This window comes from Babylonia areolata, chromosome 1, assembly GCF_041734735.1.
Source record: "Babylonia areolata isolate BAREFJ2019XMU chromosome 1, ASM4173473v1, whole genome shotgun sequence".
Classification (NCBI taxonomy): Eukaryota; Metazoa; Mollusca; class Gastropoda; order Neogastropoda; family Buccinidae; genus Babylonia; species Babylonia areolata.
Window position 1 is genome coordinate 92,647,118 of NC_134876.1, and position 22,209 is coordinate 92,669,326.

Here is a 22,209-nt window from a genome sequence, read left to right on the forward strand (position 1 = left end):
CACATACCTGATACTACACACCAGTCACCACATACCTGATACTACACACCAGTCACCACATACCTGATACTACAATCAGTCACACCATACCTGATCATATGATCAGTCACACCACATACCTGATACTACACACCAGTCACCACATACCTGATACTACACACCAGTCACCACATACCTGATACTACAATCAGTCACACCATACCTGATCATATGATCAGTCACACCACATACCTGATACTACACACCAGTCACCACATACCTGATACTACACATCAGTCACACCACATACCTGATACTACACTTCAGTCATACCACATACCTGATCTTACACATCAGTCACACCACATACCTTGTACTACACAGTCACAACATACCTGATACTACACATCAGTCACCATATACCTGATACTACACACTAGTCACCACATACCTGATACCACACATCAGTCACACCACATACCTGATACTACACACCAGTCACCACATACCTGATACTACACATCAGTCACACCACATACCTGATACTACACACCAGTCACCACATACCTGATACTACACATCAGTCACACCACATACCTGATACTACACATCAGTCACACCACATACCTGATACTACACATCAGTCACACCACATACCTGATCCTACACATCAGTCACACCACATACCTGATACTACACATCAGTCACACCACATACCTGATCCTACACATCAATCACACCACATACCTGATACTACACATCAGTCACACACATACCTGATACTACACATCAGTCACCACATACCTGATACTACACATCAGTCACCACATACCTGATACTACACATCAGTCACCACATACCTGATACTACACACCAGTCACCATATACCTGATACTACACATCAGTCACCACTTACCTGATACTACACATCCAGTCATCCTTCTCCTCAGGGCAGGAGGCCGACATGCGGTACACAGTGTGTCTCCCTGAAAACCCAGTCACATGAAGTCACAGTGAGGGGGGTGGAAAACAGAATCTCACGGACTACAAGGAACTTTTAATATCCCCTTAAGCAGCATAACTCACTCCGGAAGAAAGGCCCCGATCGGCGCCCTACTGTTCACATCTGCTTCAGACTCTTCTTCTTCTTCTTCTGCGTTCACTCATATGCACACGAGTGGGCTTTTACGTGTATGACCGTTTTTACCCCGCCATGTAGGCAGCCATACTCCGTTTTCGGGGGTGTGCATGCTGGGTATGTTCTTGTTTCCATAACCCACCGAACGCTGACATGGATTACAGGATTTTTAACGTGCGTATTTGATCTTCTGCTTGCATATACACACGAAGGGGGTTCAGGCACTAGCAGGTCTGCACATATGTTGACCTGGGAGATCATAAAAATCTCCACCCTTTACCCACCAGGCACCGTCACCGTGATTCGAACCTGGGACCCTCAGATTGACAGTCCAACGCTTTAACCACTCGGCTATTGCGCCCGTCACTGTTTCAGACGATTGATAGTTTTGAATTTTTGGAGTGGTACCTGACTTCCATGATGATGTTATGAGCTAAGAATATCTTAACTCACCTTTCCACTGCGAGCAGTAAATGCAGTGCGTGTTGCTGTGCTCGCGAGCAGGAAAGGCAGTTTCGCAGTGATTACTTCATGTGAACAGTGTGTGTGTGTCAACAATGGCGTCTGACCCAATTTCGTCTCAGTCACAAGGCAGACAACTGAATTAGGGGGCGGGGGGTGGGGCCCTATCGTGGCTATACAACGTTCTGAAATTGATCTGTTTCAAACTCCTTGTGCTTTCCTGGATTCCTTTACAAGTCATCAGTGTAGGCAAATTTGGAATGAAAAATGTGGATACTTTCATCATCTCACTGTATGGTAGCGCAAGAAGGGAGGAAGTTTGATATTTTCTCCCCAACTAACTTGTTATGTTACTATCAGTTTGGAAGTTTTCAGTTAATAAATTCTAACATTAGTTTTTTGGGCGATTTTATTTCTTACCCTTTACCCTTACAAACTGGGTCATCTGTGAGGAAAGTCAGGGGAGCTAACTGGCAGTGAGTTAAACATCCAGCGTTCATAAGCACGCAGATACCGGGCATGAAGGCAGCGATCACAGTTATTTACTTCTTACCATCATCATCTGACATGACACTGATGGATGCAATTAAAAGATTAACACATACATTCAATATATGTATAAATATCTAAAAGGGTCAGTTTCTTTGACTTGTTTGACAAATAATCTGATTGTGTCAAACTGGTTATGAGTTATATTGGGCAGGTTTTGCTCTGTTGGCCCAGTTTTCGTTGCTAGTGTGGTAACAAGACATTTTCCCACGCTCAATGATGGCTAAGCCAATTCGTGAAAATTTCCTGCTTTAAGCACTAACATTTCCGCTGTTATTCATTCATGGTCAGAAGCAGACTGGACGATACATGATAATATTAAAAATAGTGACTCCAGTCCATTCAATGCCCTGCATGTGTCGTGGGTTATAATCACCCCCCCCCTCCCCCCAACCTGCCCTCCTCACCCCCTTAAATATCTTTTTTCTCACCTTCGACCACTTTTCCATCAGAATCCACCTTGCAGGCTTTGATGACATCGCTGCCAGAGACGGAGAAGAGCTCAAAGGCGTTCTGGCGACTGCATTTTTCTGGGGGCAGTTCCCTCACCTCAATGTTCTCCAACGGAATGATGCCCTTGGGCTCCTTGTCCTGCACACAGGGAAAAGTTCACAGCTGACTTCTGTCAGCATCTGCTGGCACACACCCAGTATATGTACAGGCTGCATGCGCAAGTAACCAAGTTTATGTTTATGCACTGATGCATATATGTTACACAAGTATTTTACAGCACAGGTTTTGCATACATATTATATACTTTTTTTTTTCTTTTTCTTTTTTTTTTTTTTTTGGGGGGGGGGGGGTTGTTGGGTTCTTTTTTTTCTGTTGGTTGGTTTTTTGCTGCACCATCCCATCTTCTGTATGCTTTCAGGATGACTGCCAAACTGTCGAAGACGAACCTTTGAAGTGAATGACACCAATCCTCCAGTAAAAGCCCATAGCATGCTCAGTACTAGGCAATGGTGGCTGCTGTTACTATAACTACTAATTTCACTGTGGAAACCTAGACCAAACATGCTATACAATGCAATGCAATGCTATCAGATATGGCCCCTCCTGGCATGCACAACAATCTTCATCCTCTTGTATAATTGGTAAAACCATTTGACATAAGAGTGCAGCTGCCTGCAGACTGAAGAGCCAAGCTCAACAAGGGTTTTGTAACAAAAATATCAACAACCCCCCCCCCCCCACACACACACACACACACCGCACCCTGGGGTGTAATGCGGTGTGTGTTGTGTGTGTTTGTTTCTTTGATTTTGTTCCTTTTTTTTTTTTTTTTACCTGTGCATTTTACTAACACCATGCTAGTGCCTGTATGTCGTGTGTGTGTGTGTGTGTGTGTGCGCGCGCGCGCGCGTGTGTGCATGTGTACTTGCGTGCGTGTTGTTTTTGTTTTGATTTATGCATGGTTTTTTTCTTCTGTTGTGTATCTTTACTAACACCATGCTTTCATTTTTGACTCACTTGTGTAAACAAAGTGAGTCTATGTTTTAACCCGGTGTTTGGTTGTCTGCGTGTGTATGTGTCTGTGTGTCCGTGGTAAACTTTAACATTGACATTTTCTCTGCAAATACTTTGTCAGTCGACACCAAATTAGGCATAAAAATAGGAAAAATTCAGTTCTTTCCAATCATCTTGTTTAAAACAATATTGCACCTCTGGGATGGGCACAAAAAAATAATAAATGAAGCCTAATTATATGCAAACTGCATTTACTGTTATATTTATAGTTTTTGTATTCTCTAAACTTGGCACTTTGATCTGATATTCGACTCAACAACAAGAGCAGTCATTATTATCATTTTTTGTTCAAACAGGAACTTCTTTTGCTAAGCATGGAAGTTTTATTTATTTTGCAAACGTTTTGGTGCAGATAGTAAAAAAGGGAAATCACTCTAATAAATGCTAGGGGACTTAATTTGCTTTAAACTGATCTTTCTCATCTTAAACATTACATTTTGAAACAAGAGAGGCAAGGCCTTCAAGACTCACTTGTGATGCACTTTTTTTTTAAAATCCAAGCTTTTTATGTATTGAGTATAATTTCAAAATGTAATGTTTAAGATGAGAAAGATCAGTTTAAAGCAAACTAAGTCCCCAGCAGAGTAATTTCCCTTGTTTTACTGTCTGCACCAAAACGTTTGCAATAAACAAAACTTCCATGCTTAGCAAAAGAAGTTCCTGTTTGAACTAAAAATGATAATAATGACAGATCTTTCGTTGGGTCGAATATCAGATCAAAGTGCAAGTTTAGAGAATATAAAAAATATAAATATAACAGTAAATGCATTATACTCAATACATAAAAAGCTTGGATTTTTAAAAAAAGTGTATCACAAGTGAGTCTTGAAGGCCTTGCCTCTCTTGTTATAAATATTGTGTAGTGTAGACCCTATTCAGGGCGGGGACTGGATGTAAAAAAAGCACACCAGTGCTTATCTATTATCCTCAAAATAAAGAATTTGTCTTGTCTTGTCCAAAAAAATTAATATAACCATTTCCAACTCTGCCATATACAAGAAATGAAATAAGTTTTCCTGCAGTCTCTTTCGATAATCATCAGTGGCTGGAGTTGCCACAGCCGGTTCCCTTTATTACTACAACTGATTCACAAGGGGGACAGTTCATGTATTGTTTGTTTAAACATATCTATGTTTGTTGGGTTACCTAACCCAAGATATTAAACTATCTTGCTCTTTCAGTGCTGTTAATCCGGTGTGTGTGACATGTTTGTGTGTGCACATTTGTGTGTGTGTGTGTGCATGCAGTTGCAAATATATACACAGCATGAGTGTGTGAGTGTATCTGTTGAGTGCAGGGTGAGGTAGAGGGGGTTATGTTTGAAAGTATGCAGGCGTGCATCCGGATCCGTGTGTATGTTTAATGTTATATGTGTGTCGTGTCCACACATGCTTTCGCATTATGTGCACACATGTACATACAAAATCATGAAATTCTCAAAAAGACATGAGGCAGTTCCTGTGACGCCTCAGTTCTAATCATCAAGCCAACTTACTGTGGTGTACTGGAAGTAATAGAGGCAGTTGTCGTTCAAAATGAACCACCTTCGCTTCCAGCTCTTGTACCGTCCCCCTGCAAACACAGCCTCAATGTGACTATGTGCTAACTGTTTCTCACACTTGCCTTCAATTCATGGTACAAGCTTGACAGAAACAGAGGACTGATCAATATTTACTGGGACAAAATGGTGAAGAAAAACTAAGTTGCAAGCTTTATAAATTGGATTAAACGTATAGATAGAAAGAAAGATAGATAGATAAGATAAATAACTTTTTTTCACAGACATTCCATTTATTATCACCGCCTGTTTTAGTCACAAAATTCAAAAGATTTCTGTTCTGTGTGGGTTATAGAAAAAGATAATGAAAACTGTCTAAAATAAAATTATGAAAACAGTAATCTTCTAATGTTGATCTCTGACTGAGAAAGTAAAATACCTCATGAACATGCACACATACAAACATACACCCACACCCACTCGCACACACACACACAGGAACAATAATTTCAACACAACCTTCTTCCAATTCAATTTAAAGTAAACATCTTCACCACAGACCAAAGCTTATTATGCAGAACACCCTCATGCATATGAAAGTTGTTTTCATTTAATCCTCTCAACCTCATGTACATTGCATGCCATCTCATCACATGAGTCCCAATCCGTTCTTCAGAGCAAAATAAACTTGTCAGAGGTGATTAACAAGTCTGTAATCTGCACTGGATCTGCATACATGCAGATGCTTTACATGCAGGTGTATGTGTCTGCATGCATGTGCAGCTAATTTCTGAAGAATGGAAAATTGTACAAAGCATGTCAAATTCTGAAGAAAAAAAACAGAAAGCTGCACATTCAAGAATGTAATGCAGACAATACAGTCAAAAGCACAAGAAGTTTAAATATGAACAGCCGAACATACATCAATTATTCCACAATGAATCATAGCGTATGTACTGGATCTGATACCTGTCACCACGTTTATAAAGAGAACAGAAGTGAAGCAGACCGTTACTAACGCATTAGATAATATTCATCACTGGTTTATATCAACAGCCATAATGTTCATATATACGAAATATATACAGAAAGCGAGTATGTACGGTTTATGCTTTACCATGTTCTTGTTAAAGCTGGTGTAGAGACAGGAGACGTGAAAAGAGAAAGACATAGAGAAATGGAAATCGAGAGAGACAGAGACAGACAGGGAGACAGACAGACAGAGTACATGACTATACATGGGATCTAAGTTATGCTCTTAGATTTACCACACTGAAAATTTTTCAGTTAATGAATACATAAATATGCAACAAATAAATGAATACAGAAAAGGAAAAAAAAAGGGGGGGGGGGGAGGGGATACATATGTATTTCTGCTTTGATTAAAACCAGTTTAAAAAACAAAAGGTTTGCTGAAAACTGTGCAAAATCCTTGTCATATTTATCCATAAGCTACAGTCTCCTGTGAGTGTGTCTCAAGAATTTTGAGTGCATGTGTATCACTTTGCCTATATGTGTGTGCATCCATGAGTGCGTGCATGTGTGTATGTGTGTGTGTGCGAGCACGTGCGCACTCTTCACACACAATCTTGTATAAAAACAAAAACCAACTGCGCATCAAGCAAAGTATACCTGACTACCTTGCTGTCATACATTTTTCCACGACTACCTAAACGTCACTTCACAGCAGTAACAGCACAAATTTTTCCAAGTCAGACACGTTTTTCAAAAAGAAAAAAAAAAAAGATTATGGTTTTTTGTTGTTGTTTTTTTGGTTTGCTTTTACTTTTATTTGTTTACTTACGTGTGTTACTTAACATTAGTGAGTGAGTCTGTAAGTGTGCATGTGTGTGTAGTGTAGTGCGTGTGTGTGTGTGTGTGTGTGTGTGTGTGTGTGTGTGTGTGTGTGTGTGTGTGTGTGTGTGTGTGTGTGTGTGTGTGTGTGTGTGTGTGTGTGTGTGTGCAAGCTTGAATTAAAAAACACAAACTTAAAAAAATATATATAAACTCAAACATGAAGAACCCGTTTAACAGAAAGTGATAAAATCTATGTTTGTGCATGTGTGCACATGTGCACATATGCATGCTTCTGAGCATGTGAGGAAGTCTGATAAACAAACTCAGACAAGAAGACAACTCAAGTGAAAAATTGCAGATAAATAATAGCCATAAAATAGAACAGAGAAGTGAAAAAAGAGAATTTGTTTAGGAGTGTGAAGAAAAGACGCTAACATATCTCCTTACCATTTATAAATCATGCCCACACACACACACACACACACACACACACACACACACAAAAGAAAAAAAACAACAACTAAACAACTGATACTATGTAAGAAATAAATAAATAAATCAACAATGAAATGAATAAATATGTAACAGGAAAAGAAACAAAGAAATACAGCATTTAAAAAAAAAAATCCAGATGAAGAACTCATGATCACTGTTGCCAACTTCCCCCTCATGAGGATCCCAGATCAACTGATACTCTCTTAGGATGATTTTAGGAAAGGTCTACAAATAACTGATTTGCGAATGAAAAACAACAATAACAACAACAACAAATAATTGATGTCTGACTGACGGGCACCATAGCCGAATGGTTAAAGCGTCGGACTTTCGATTTGAGGGTCTCGGGTTCAAATCACGGTGACGGCACCTGGTGGGTAAAGGGTGGAGATTTTTACGATCTCCCAGGTCAACATATGTGCAGACCTGCCAGTGCCTGAACCCCCTTCGTGTGTACGCGCAAGCATAAGATCAAATACGCACGTTAAAGATCCTGTAATCCATGTCAGCGTTCGGTGGGTTATGGAAACAATAACATACCCAGCATGCACCCCCCCGAAAACGGAGTATGGCTGCCTAACGGTCATACATGTAAAAGCCCACTCGCGTATATACAAGTGAACGTGGGAGTTGAAGCCCACGAACGCAGAAGAAGAAGAAGAAGAAGTCTGACTGAATATCAACAAAACAAGCAAATATATAACAATGAGGATGACGATGCAAGCAATGTAACAAAATATGTGATTATGTTTTGTCGTTGTTTTTCAAATAGCACACACGCAAGAATAATCTCACTAATATTTTTGTTCTTCACTTGACTTCAAGAAAACTGACCAAAGAAAAGGCATGCTTATTTTCTGTGCAAAAGAATCATTTGAGTTTGTCAACAAAGAGATCATTGAGAAAAAAAAAAAGTTAGAAAAAAAAAATTTCCATCTTCCTAATCTGTTGGAGAGAGAGAGAGAAGAGAGAGAGAGAGAATTTAAATCACACAGTAGTTTACTCACACAGTCCCTTCCCCACTAGAAATTAAAGAAAGAAAAAAGCCCCTGTTTTTTTTTGTTTGTTTTTTTGTTTTTTGGGGGGTTTTTTGTTTGTTTTTTTTGTTTGTTTTTGTTTGCCCACTTTTGATTTCTGGGGTTGTTTTTTTTAATGCACACTCATGTATGCCCCTACACACAGCACAAGTAAATGTGAACAAAAAAGGGTTTCGTGCATGCACTATGGGGGTGGGGTTTGGAGAATCCCAAAAGTTATTCCCAAGATGAGCAGGAAGAGATGGATCTTCTTATGTGGTGCCCGACCCATCCTATTATAGAAATCAATCAATCAATCAGTCAATGTCTGAAACCCAGGCAAATGCTACTGCAAAAAGGAAAAGACCAAAGAATTATAATAAATGATGGATGAAATGAAATATCTCGCTAAAAAAATTAAAAAAAGAGTAAAAAAAAAGATAACTCAAACACATGGGCATGCACACACACACACACACACACACTTACACAACACAAGTACACATAGGGGGAACCCTAAATTTTCATGCAATTGCTTCTTGGAAAAAGAAAAAGAAAATAAAAATAAGGACTAAAACAAAAAAGGAAGGGGGTGGGGGAGGGGTCCCATGGTGAGTTCAAATATACTGATCATCACCTGTTGTGGCCAGCTAATCCTATTTTTTGTATTTGTATTTGTACTTCTTTTTATCACAACAGATTTCTCTGTGTGAAATTCAGGCTGCTCTCCCCAGGGAGAGTGTGTCACAACACTACAGCGCAACCCATTTTTTTTGCATTTTTTCCTGCGTGCAGTTTTTATTCGTTTTTTCCTATCGCAGTGGATTTTTCTACAGAATTTTGCCAGGAACAACCCTTTTATTGCTGTGGGTTCTTTTACGTGCGCTAAGTGCATGCTGCGTACAGGACCTCGGTTTATCGTCTCATCCGAATGACTAGCGTCCTGACCACCACTCAAGGTCTATTGGAGGGTGAGAAAATATCGGCAGCTGAGTCGTGATTCAAACCGCAGCGCTCAGATTTTCTCGCTTCCTAGGCAGACGCGTTACCTCTAGGTCATCACTCCACAAAATCAAACTATTATTTTCTAATATTAAATAAGTTAGTTAATAAACAAACAAACAAGAAATAAATAAATAAATAAATAAATAAAAATGTCTGAAAAACATGCAAATGATACACCAAACAAATAAACCATCTAACCACAAACCAATGATGATAGGATTTCTAGAATAGATAAAACCATACAGCCCATTTGCATTTATTGAGAAAAAAAAAAAAAAAAAAAAAAAAGCACACATTCAGCATAAGTCAATATGGAGAAAACTGTTAGGTTTCATGCAAATACCACCAAACTAACTAAATAAATAAATGAATAAAAACAATAAACAATTGCTCAAAAAGCATTTTCCATAGGACAAAAAAAAAAAAGGCTAATTTTTCTTATGTCAACTCCCCCAATAAAATGAGCGAATAAATACACAAATAAATGAAAACCATGCAAATACTACTACAAAAAAGATTAAGAACACAAATCAGTGGTGATGGAATCTCTGGATTACATAAAACCAAATACCATAGGAATTCTAGAAAACCTCATACCACCACTACAAACACAAAACAAAAGAAAACGGCTGAAAAGATAACAAATTACACAGTGAAAAGAAGATAAATATTAATGGTAATGAAAACAACTTCACGGTAGTTTTTTAAAGCCTATTTACATATTTCCTTTATTTGTACCTGAAATTATCCAATGTTCTTCTTCCCCCCACGCACCTCTCTCTCTCTCTCTCTCTCTCTCTCTCACACACACACACACACACACACACACACACACACTTTGTGATTCTCCCCACACCCTCAAAATTAAAAATAAAGATGTCATGAATTGCGCATATATGTGCAAACACACACATGCATACACAACAGTGTGTATGTGCACAAACAATGACAAACAATTTTGTAAACAGGTAATTTACAAGTCACACTGACAGAAACATCACACACACACAGACAGACAGACACACACACACACACACACGCACGCACGCACGCACGCAGACCAAATCATTAACACATAACAGATTCTTTCAAAGGATGGATCAGAATTCAATACATCTGTTACTGTCTTGACCCCACATTACAATCTTAGCAGCAACTGCAGCAGCAACAACAACCGTACTTGAGACAAACCTCTCTGATTTCCCAAGAATCTTTGAATCATGTACAGCCCTTCACACATGTAAGGTGCGTATGTTCACTTGGCGATTTCCAAACGTCACAAAACCACAGTGGGACAGAAAAACAGAAGAAGCAAGAGACTAGTTTCTAGCCAATACTGTGCTGTGTCATATCCTTCAATGCCTTCAAGACACCTGCAGCCACAAGTGTGTCATCTGCATGCTTGGCCAGATCGTTTTTAGCAATAATGCTGGCAAGCGCAATCAGATAATACAGCATAAGAGAGAACAGGAAAGGAAAGTGAGAGTGATGCTGACAAGATTACCCTGCACAGGCAAGACACAGCGAAATATGCATGTGAACAGCTGGTGGGTCTTCATGTCCCACCAGTGTAGCACTCAACAAGCTGAACCACTCACAAAACCATATTCTGTTCACACATGTACAGAAGGAAAGACACACAAAGGCAGAGTAATACACAAGCAAAGAAATAACAGAAAAGACAAACCTTTTCACAGCAAAATCCTTAATCATAAACTTAAATAGTAACACCACCAAAAAACAAAAAAACAAAATCCCACCTCACAATCCACTCCACAGAATTACCTACTGACAACCCACAAGAAAAGTCAGAGTAAAACTAATTAAAGAATTCGTATCTGCACCAGTGTCTTGCAGCCTGATGTGGGGTGTAGCTGAACTCACAAGAGCAATGTTTGTTTCTTTTTTTCAATCCCAAAGAGGTACTTCTTGCGTTCGGAAAATGTGGCTGACACAATCATCAGTCACCAAGTTCATGCTTGCAAAATCATATCCACACATATACTGTACTAAAAAATATTCTTGTCTCTGTTTTCTAATTTGGGATGGCCAGTTTAAATAAGTGAATGGAAGATTAAAAAATTAGGAAATAAAAGGACCAAGGAAAAATCAAAAGATAAAAAAATAAAAATTCAAAAAAAGGTAAGGGGGTGGGATGGAAATGCTGACACTGATTTACTACACACTGCACATTTTACAAACTGGAAGCGTCACTTCAAACTCCAAAACAATACAACACACATCAACATAGGGTCCAACTAAACAGTTGCCTTTCAAGATTAGAAATCATTGTAAAGATTGTCTTTATTATTTTCTTTCACATACACAATAGTAACAGACACCGCAATCTGAATCCAGCTATTTGTATGTGACCACCAACCCAGACTGTTAATCTGACAAAGCATTAAATCAAATTACATAATACTGACCAAGGAAAAAAAAAACATATTTACAAAAAGAGGCAAGGGAGAACAAAAATCAAAATACACAGAAAAAAAGTTCAAAGAAACAAAACAAATTGAAAGACACTTACTGAACCTAGAGGCTCCTGCATTAGTAGAAAAAAAAAAGAAAAAAGAAAGTAAAACAGACAAATCAAAGGCATGTTAGAGCAGAATGAAAATATATTTCAAAAAATGGAATGGAGAAAAATAAAATCCGGCCCATAAACACACACATTTTCATTTCAAAACTGTTAGCCACAAAATAAAAGTAAAGTAAACAAACAAGGAAACAAGTTGAAAATATATTCATACTCTGATCACTGTGGTGAAAACAACTATCAAAGTCAATCTTTCAGGCTTGGCTCCAATTTCAACATACGTGAAGAGATGAGCATACAGACACAACTTGACATGAACAGGGGAGGAGGATGAAGAGAAAGACAGGAAAAGGAAGAAAGTGACAAGAGAGGGAGAGAAAGCGGGGCACAGAGAGAGAAAGAGAGAGAAAAACACAAGGACGAAGAGAATGTCTGTATGAACACAATTATAATGTAAATGAAAATATGCACATGTACACATATACATCCGGGATAACATTTACTCACCCACATCACCAAGAGCCACTTTGTTACTACACATGGACTAAAAAATCTCCAAGTGTTAAAACCTGCATGTAACAACGAACTGACTCAAGTCTGGAACAAACTCTGCCAAGTCCTTCTTCACCCAGCTTATCCAACGAAGGAAAATGCACACATGCATCAACACATATTCACAAAGCCTGAAGTACATCACACGCAACTTCAAACTGACTAGCAAGGTTAGACTTCGCACCCACCCACACCCACACACACACCGACATCAGCCGCCATCTGGCAACATTTCCAAAATACACCTTGATATGACTGTTAGGACACCCCTTCATGCATGCTGACGTCCCAAGGAGAACAAAATCCCCAGTAAATCCATAAAATGGTATGCTTTAAGCTCCGCCCTTCTACCCACGCTGCCGGATGAATATTGAATAAAATACCCCTTTCCCCCCATCACCTCCTCTCCCTTTCCCCCTCATCTATCTGATTTTAAATCTAATGGAAGAGGTAAAAGCGCATAAAATACATTTCTCTCCATTTATAAAACTGCTCATTTTGCTTTTTCCTGTTTCTCATTTTGCTTCTTCCTTTTTTTTCTGATTCAGATCAAAACAGACAACAACCAAAAATAGTTTGTGACCTCCCCCCCCCAAAAAAAAACAACAACAAAAAAACACACAAAAAACAACAACAACAAATAAACAAACTTGCAGACTTGAGAAAAAGGATTAATCAAAACTAAAGCAAACAATGTATAATCATATTAACCAGTCAAAATATAGTGATGCCCCAGTGATGTGTCCTCCATGAACATGTCATATCTTAAAACAAACCAACCAAACATGAGTATGGATAATCAATGAAATACTGTGAGACTGTAATGATGTGTTCTCCAAGAACAGATAAACTTTTAAAATAACAGCAAAACAAAACAAAAAATTCACCCTATTTGAATGAATATATGACAGAGTAAACACTGCTTTTCAAAACAATTATCATGATGCAATACAACACACCCCACAACACACTACTATACACTTACATAGTGACATTTTCCTATTTTAGTATGAATCATCCACCATGCTTATGCATTCTCAAGAACAACAAAACATTGAAAACAGGTTATATCTGCCTCATTTTACATTCCCCTCAGTGTGTGTGTGTGTGTGTGTGTGTGTGTGTGTGTGTGAGTGAGTGTGTATGAATGAAAGAGAGAGAGAGAGAGAGCGGGAGAGAATGTATTCAACACTTCTCAATGACCTGGAAACACACACACACACACACACACACCCAAGAACCAAAACCAATTGTTGAACAACACTATTCATTCTTCCCTAGATGACCCCCTTAATATCCACCCACCAATCCCTCCAACCCAGCCCTTCTTCACCTCCCTATCATTTCACCACTGAGACCATCTTCAGGTGGTGTGGTGCAGATATGCACCACTTCTGTGTAAAATTTTAAGACAAAAAAACAAAAAAAACCCCAAAAAAAAGCAAGAAAGAAAGAGAGAAAAAAAAAAGCAAGAAAGCAAGCAAATGCTACTCCCCTCCCCTCCCCTCCACCCCACAGCCCCTCCCCATCCACCTACAGAGCTGTAGAGCTGAAATAAAAGATCTTAGTCCAAAGAAAAAAGACAAAAAATCATTAAAATTATCTTCTTTCTTTTTTTCAAAGCATAAAAATAGCAAAATATTAATAGCAGTACTGAATGTGTGTGTGTGTGTGTGTGTGTGTGTGTGTGTGCAACAGCAGCGAAGTGCGTTAGGAAGGGGCGGGGGGAGAATATGTGTTGGGAGGGGCAGATCTTCAGTAGTGGAGGGACTGGGTAGGGGAGGGAGTGTAGGGGGCAGAGGTGAGTGGGTGTGGAAGGATAGGGGGACGGGGGAGGGGGTGGGATCCGAGGGTAGGTAGGCAAATGGAGACAGAGGTGTCAGCAAACAGGACAGTAGCAGGGCATAACCCGAAAAGCATGATCGCATACACACACAAAAAAAGATCCCCCCAATTATTTTGAAAAAAAACAAACACACACAAAAACAAAGAAAAACAGATGAGAGTGGAAAGTAGGTTACCTTGCTTCATGAGCCAGCCTTCCTTGACAGGGTTGAAGAAGGTGTGCATCAGGTCATTGCCATCATCCTCAGGAATCTTGAAGGGCTCTTTCTTGATGCTGTCGTACAGACTCTGCACACACAGCAGATGGATTCATCCAATATCTCACTTGACAACAATGTGAAAGATGTTAAATAACACGTCGGAACACAGGCAGTGAAATCCTTCAGAACCTGTACACAGCTTTGAACCGTCGAACATCACACTACAGGAAAGATGTGAGATCACACATTTCAATATATACACATTCACAGTGAGATTGTACAGAATGTGCTTACAGCATGATCCATCATCTATCATTGGGCATGAGTAGTTCACAAAAGATCAACAAATCTCCTCTGCACTCTCTGTGCTAGTAAGAATTTCAGCACTCTCTGTGACAGTCATAATTTCAGACAACAGCAGTATGCTGCTAATGGAGATATGTCACTCTGATTCAAAGAAGTAAACAAATGAGTAAATGTATGAACATACGTCAACACTCACAAGCACACACACATAAATTACCTTCATCCTGCAGAATACAAATCTGTTTTGAGTATTGTTTTTTTCTGCCTTCAAATGCATTTCTTTTTCTATCAAAATGGGTTTTCTAAAGAATTTTGCAAGGAAAAACCCATTTTGTGGCCATGGATTGTTTTACATGTGCTAACTGAATGCTGTACTGGCGACTTTGTTTAACGTCTCATCCAAACTGTGCAATTTTCCACCCACCGCCCTTTAATAAAACCAACCAACTAACCAACCTACCAATGCCCATCTACCACAACTCACAGTCAGAAGGCTCTCAGGGAGGTTGCCACCATCGTTGATGTCGCGGTTCATCTGAATGAAGCGCTCCACTGTGGGCTTGTCCTTGACACTGGGGTTGTGGAGACTGGTGTTGAGCATGATGATGGCGAACGACAGCACATAGCACGTGTCTGAAGACGTTGCATTACAGAATGTTTAAAAGAACACTTCTTCATCCACTGTTCTGAGAAGTGGTGAACAGGCTGTCAATGAAGGAATGTAGTCTTATTCATCTTCAATGGTGACTGACATTTTTTTTTTTTTTCTATTTTCCCTCTTAAAGAACTACTGCTGTCTATTCAACTCCCTTTGACAATCACCTTCGTCATTCCTGTTATCATTCTGTGGAAATTTTTAAAAAGTATGTATATCCTATGTACATGTGAACAATCAAAGAGCATTTGATCTTCTTTAGTTAAGGAGAAAAGGGAGAAAAAGACTGAAAATAGAAATATATATCTTGATGTCTTCACAAAAATTCTGATCTTATATGTGCACATGTGTGTGCATGTGCACACACACATGAACACACGCACACACACACACACACACACACACACACACACACACACACACCATCAAACACATATCAATATGGCCACATGGATGCTGAGACAACCACTACCTGAACCGAAACTAATCAACAGTAACAGTCGACCACCCAAAGAGTAACGTCTGGAAACTAACAAACTAATGTCTCAAACAAACAATCACCTTCCAACACAAACCAACACCCCCAAGAGATGTAAAGCGTTTGGTGTAAACCTAGCAAAGTCAAACACCTTCGCACCTGTGTTTGTAAACACCTCAGGGTTGAGCTCACAGTATCTGGCAGCAAAGCACTCCATCATGCGGTCGATCTTCTGAGCTTCCCCGGGCAGTCGGAAGCTCCATAAGAATTGTCTGTGGACAATCACATGGAAACAAGGGTAATTAGAATTTTTCACACTGCTGCTACTCAAGGTTAGAAGGGAAAAAAAAAATCTTCTGGCATATCACATAATGCTGATCTTTGGAAATTGTCATCATATCACTAAAAAAAAAAAACATTTCTAAGTGTGTTTTTTAGGAGGAAGGCGGCAGAACGGTTTAGACGCCTATCTGCCAATACAGTGTCCAAGAGGGTCTGGGTTCGATTCCTGTTCTAGCCCTTACTCCCATGTTTGACTGGAAATTCAAACTGAGCGTCTAGTCATTTGGATGAGACGATAAACCAAGGTCCCATGTGCAGCATGCACTTAGCGCACTGAAAAAGAACCCACAGCAACATAAGTGTTGTCTTCTGGCAAAATTCTGTTGAAGAAATCCAATCCGATAGGTGCACAAATAAATAAGCATGCATTCAAGGCCTGGCTAAGCGCACTGGGTTATGCTGCTGGTCAGGCATCTGCCTAGCAGATGTGGTGTAACGTATATGGATATGCCCAAATACAGTGAAGCCTCCTTGAGAAACTGAAATTGACAGTGTTGTGTGGGTGGTAATATTCTGCTACAGTGAGCTGGTGTGTAGTGTGTAAAAAGAAACTGTTTTCATAATTTGTATTTGTATTTGTGTTTCTTTTTATCACAACAGATTTCTCTGTGTGAAATTCGGGTTGCTCTCCCCAGGGAGAGCGTGTTGCTATACTACAGCGCCACCCATTTTTTTTGCATTTTTTCCTGCATGCAGTTTTTATTTGTTTTTCCTATAGCAGTGGGTTTTTCTACAGAATTTTGCCAGGAACAACCCTTTTGTTGCAGTGGGTTCTTTTACATGCACTAAGTGCATGCTGCACACGGGACCTCGGTTTATCATCTCATCTGAATGACTAGCATCCAGACCACCACTCAAGGTCTAGTGGAGGGCGAGAAAGTATTGGCGGCTGAGCCGTGATTCGAACCAGCGCGCTCACATTCTCTCGCTTCCTAGGCAGACGCATTACCTCTAGGTCATCACTCCACATCATGATGATGGCATTTCAAGAAAAAAACATAATCTTCAATGCAAAAGAATGGAAAAAAAAGGAAAGAAAAGGGCTACTCTTTGGCTTGCAAAATATTCTAACATTTTACAAGTTTACAAAATAATGTGGTCTTAGTTATATTTTAGACAATGATGTCATCCAACTAAGATGCTGACTTTTTTCTTCTTTTTTTTGTGCATAAGTCTGCCTTTCAAGAAGATTATATTCAAGAAGATACCATATACAAAAAACATGGTAATGATAACAATGAACAACATGTGAAGACAACTACAAACAACAATCTCAGTATCAACAACAATTACAGCAACATCACAACATCAATGACAATGAAACAACTACATCCACACTTAATCATAATAAATAATCTGACCTTTCTATTCACCAAACCATCCTGAACACTTTTCTTTTGTTTTTTTCCTTTCTTAATTCATTTATTTATTTATCTTCTAAGTAAGCCTTTTGTCCACATGAAAAAAACAGTCTTGCACACACTCACAAGGCACTCACCTGAGAGCTTGCACAAGAATCATGTCAGAGAACTCATGTAAGTTGACAAAGGCCTTCAACACGTCCATGTTGAAATCGGTCCTGCACACACACCAACCACACACCGAATGACCACCCACTAGAACTTTCGCATGTAAATTCGCCCTTCATTACCATCCATGAATAACAGCAGAAGCGCTCATCTCTATCTCTTGCCCATGCTTATTTAGCATCTCAAGGCACACACACACGCACACACACACACACATGCACACATATGGAAACACAGGAACACACTCATGCATACAAAAACGCAGACAAGCGCCCACAAACACACACACACACACACACACACACACACACACACACACACACACACACAGACTCACACACACACACTCCCAAAATCACAGCTGGGTTAATCTGCATTCCCAATTCTTTTTTCTTTTTCCACCAGAGGATGTGAAATGAAACTCTGTATCAGTGACACAGAGCAGTGCCCCTGCAGAACAGGCAGCCAGACAACAGAACATCTGCTGCAGTCCTGCCTGCTCCACCAAGCGCTCCGAGAGAAAACCTGGCCCGACCCAATCCCAGCGGCCCGGAAACTCTATGGAGGACTGGAGGACCTGCGACGTACCGCCGCCTTTGTCGAGAAGATGGGGGAATCCATCTGATAAATGACGAACCAGACAACTTACTTCTCATGGTGACCTCAGTTTCAATACCCCTCCACTTCCATGCTTGGGGTGAGTCCTGTCAATGTTGTCAGTGTCGGCAGATTCATGGGTGGCTGTTGTTTGAGGGACGTGGTGGCGGTCTCCACTCTGAGAGGGACGCTCACTCAGTCTGGCTCCGCGACTAAGCCATTATTGTCATTAGTAGGGGACTTAGTAGGTCGTGTCCTAAGTACGTTAAAACAGAACAGGCACCACTGAACACCACCGAAGTGACTCAGCAGCAGTGCAGGGTCTCCTCTGGTGTGTGGCCTCCTGGCGACCTAACATCAATGGTTCCCTATGGACTCCCGACACTGGAACTGCGACAGACGAACACGGGTGTGGCCGTGTATGGGGGAATCTAAATGAGCGGCATGGGAGTAATGCCACTGAAATGGTGCAGATGATGGGGCAGAGAAAAAAAAAAAAAAAAAAAAACTTACTTCTCGCCCAGGTAGTCCCCAATGGCTGTTTTGTTCAGCCCCTCTCCCTGGAAGAGAAACATGGCCACATCCTCTGGCGTGTTCTTCACCAGCTCGTTGGTGATCAGGTACTGGATCCCCTGGAAAGCAATGGAAATGAAACACCACCATCAGAAAAAAAAATACTGTTAGAAAAGAAAACTACAATCTTCTCTTCTTCTTCTTCTTCGCTCGTGGGCTGCAACTCTCACGTTCACTCAATTGTACACGAGTGGGGTTTTACGTGTATGACCGTTTTTATCCCACCATGTAGGCAGCCATACTCCATTCTGGGAGGGGGGAGTTGGGGCGGGGGGAGGGGGGGGGTTATGGGGGAGGGGGGGGGGAACTACTATAATTGTGTCCACATAATAAAATTCAATGGCCTTGCTTGAACAATCCCCCAGGGAACTGTTGAGGGAGGGAGATGGAGGGAAAGACAAGAAAAACAACAACATAACAATGGATTGACAACACTGCAGAATAGACAGGAAAACCATCTGCATTGACCCAGACTTTTTTTTTTCAACATTTTTTATTCAGACAAAGGTTTACAGATACAGAATTTATGTTTTGTGCATTAGAAAGTATAGGGTAAGCATATAATTAAGTTCTAAGTACTGGCAAATCTATAACAGCAAAACAATATATGTTCAATATCAAAATTCCAAGGTAGCATTGTATAGCTTAATCTTGTGTTAAACATTAATAAAGTGCCAATTTTTCCACAAACTTGTTATATTCCATAGTTATGTTAAAGACATACTTGTCTACTTCATATGCCTGTTTGAGGTCTTTTTTGAACATTTGTCATTTTGGTTTTACTTTGTTGATTCTACATTTGTATACATAGAATTTAGCTATCAATAAAATATATGAGAAACATTCATCAGTTTTCATTTTGTTATGTCCAAAAAGCACTAGTGTGTCATTCAGGTTAAGTCTATCACAATGTAAACACTTTTCTTTTAAATATCTCACAAACTCCTTCCAAAAATGTTGTACACGGTTACATTCCCATAAATAATGCAGAATTGTATCTCTTTCTTCCTTACAAAAATTACACATATTATGTGGGAGTATTCCCATCTTCATCAAAACCGAATTTGTCACAAGAAAATGATAATTAATTTTCATCTGGAATCATTTCAACCTTATTTCATGGATTTTTTTTTTTTTTTTTGTACTGAAAAAAAAAGTTTTTCCAGTCAAGCTTGTTTCCAGACTTTGACACACAACCAAAAAGACCTGGAGAAATCTGGTGAACAATTCTTTAGTGTGGCACCCTAGATTACTCTTCACAGAGAAGAAGAGGAGGGAGCTTTCTTTGGTATTCCCTGAATGGAAAGTCTTACTTTAAAAAAACAACAACCGAAAAACACATCAAATCATTCCTGGTTTATAGCCTAAATTCACTATGGTCATCAGCACTGTGACTGAATTTGTCAGTGGTCTGGGTTTTTTGTTTGTTTCGTTTTGTTTTTGTTTTTTTTGTTTTTTCAAAAGCAATCTTCCTTCCTTTATTCCCTGAAAGTCAGCTTTCAATTAATCAATTTGTCACATATTACAGCCTTCCCTCTCTCTGTGTCTCTCTCTCGCATATTACAAAACACAGTAACAAAAAAATAAATAAATAAAATGAAATAAAAACAAAACAATGTCCAACATATATGGTAACATATGCAGTTCATTCAGATACACAACTCTCAAAATGTTCTTAATCTGGAGATTCACCAAGGTGAAATCAACGTGTTTAGCTTTGTATACCAGCTTATTTTTAACAAAATCAACTTCCATCAGACTTCGACAATTTTCATCTCTGACTTTTGTCTCCACATTCAATCTAAACATACCTCACCTATTACTGCTTCTGATCCTATTGCCCAGAAAATAAACAGCAGAGAGACAGAGACTGACAAACAGAACAACAGACTGGCAAGCAGAGAGACAGACGAACCCGGCACAGACAGCCTCCACAATGAAGTTTCTGTTTCAGCAGTTGCAAATCATGACTCAAACTGCCAAAGGGATCAAAAAGAAACAGGCAACCTCCATCATGTTCTGCCCAGGTCCACACACAGAACACACGCGGGCCCTGACAGAGAGAGCTGATGCTGCTGATACCAGCATCACCAACACACACCACCTTTGTCTTTCACAAGTTATTCTGGGAAGGCAGAAGAAAGGGAGTAAGGGTGGGGCAGGATTTTTCCAAGATAAAAAAAGGAACCAAGAATAAAACATGAATGGAACAGTCTGCTCTGCAAAATCCAGTTGAGCAATAGTTGTGTGATGTGTTACTTTTTTGTTGTTGTTTGTTTTAAATGAAAAAAAAAACCAACACAAAAACTTTGATCTAATGATAATAGGGTTCCAGGAAAGCATGATTCAAAATGCATGCAGCCCCAATTGCATTACTCACCCACATTTTTTTTTTTTTTTTTTTTTCTAACGGCTTTCCTTTCTGTCAGGAAGCAGTTTCAAATATGCTGACTGCTGTGTGAAACTGAATCTTTCGTCACACTGACGCTGGACGGAAAAGAGCATGATGCCCTGCCTATGTTTCGGTGAAATGATGGCAGCACACTCCATACAAGTTACAACAAAATGTGGGTCTGTGGTCAGCCAAGAGTACTGATCAGAATGACCATTTCCTAGCAATGTCATCTCCACTTGGCATATTGTGTATGTAAAAAAAAAAAACCCAACTGTTATTTTGCAGCAGAAGTAAGACTGCTCATGATTCAGGCGAAAAAGATACAAGACAAAGAGCAAGCCAATGAAACCACAGTTCTTTAGGGAACAACAAAATGAAATAAGCATATCTGGAAAACTGCACCAACCACTGAATCTTCCCCCCATGCAAGTATCACACTTGAGAAGAAATGCTCTTCTCATGATATCATACAAGATGTATCTGAAGATTATACGATAAGGGTGAAATACATTCATCTTCAAAACATTATACTAAAAAAATTAAACGTAATCAAGCTAAACAATTCACTGTAAAATGGATTGTAAGGGAAATTTTCTCTTTTGTATCTATCTCTTTAAAAACATGGCACACGAGAAAGGTTCATCTGAAGAATAAAAGGAGGTGAAAACAAGGATGAAACCACATTCATCTCACTGGCTGAGGACGGGTGTTAAGTACGGGAATGAGTGT

General features: G+C 39.6%; 1 protein-coding gene across 3 annotated transcripts in view; it reads right to left on the reverse strand.

Moving 5' to 3' along the window:
- Positions 1-22,209, reverse strand: part of LOC143289230 (cytohesin-1-like) — a 72,137-nt gene that overhangs the window by 4,397 nt on the left and 45,531 nt on the right. For 2 of the 3 annotated variants that reach the window (XM_076598202.1, XM_076598219.1), the window contains 9 exons: positions 19,026-19,144; positions 17,885-17,965; positions 16,204-16,316; positions 15,396-15,544; positions 14,582-14,693; positions 12,000-12,014; positions 5,151-5,227; positions 2,560-2,719; positions 896-965 (listed from right to left, as the gene is read on the reverse strand). In XM_076598202.1, the coding sequence (XP_076454317.1) occupies positions 896-965; positions 2,560-2,719; positions 5,151-5,227; positions 12,000-12,014; positions 14,582-14,693; positions 15,396-15,544; positions 16,204-16,316; positions 17,885-17,965; positions 19,026-19,144 (896 nt within the window). The remainder of the gene's footprint in view (positions 1-895; positions 966-2,559; positions 2,720-5,150; positions 5,228-11,999; positions 12,015-14,581; positions 14,694-15,395; positions 15,545-16,203; positions 16,317-17,884; positions 17,966-19,025; positions 19,145-22,209) is intronic. The other variant, XM_076598211.1, reaches the window with a different exon arrangement.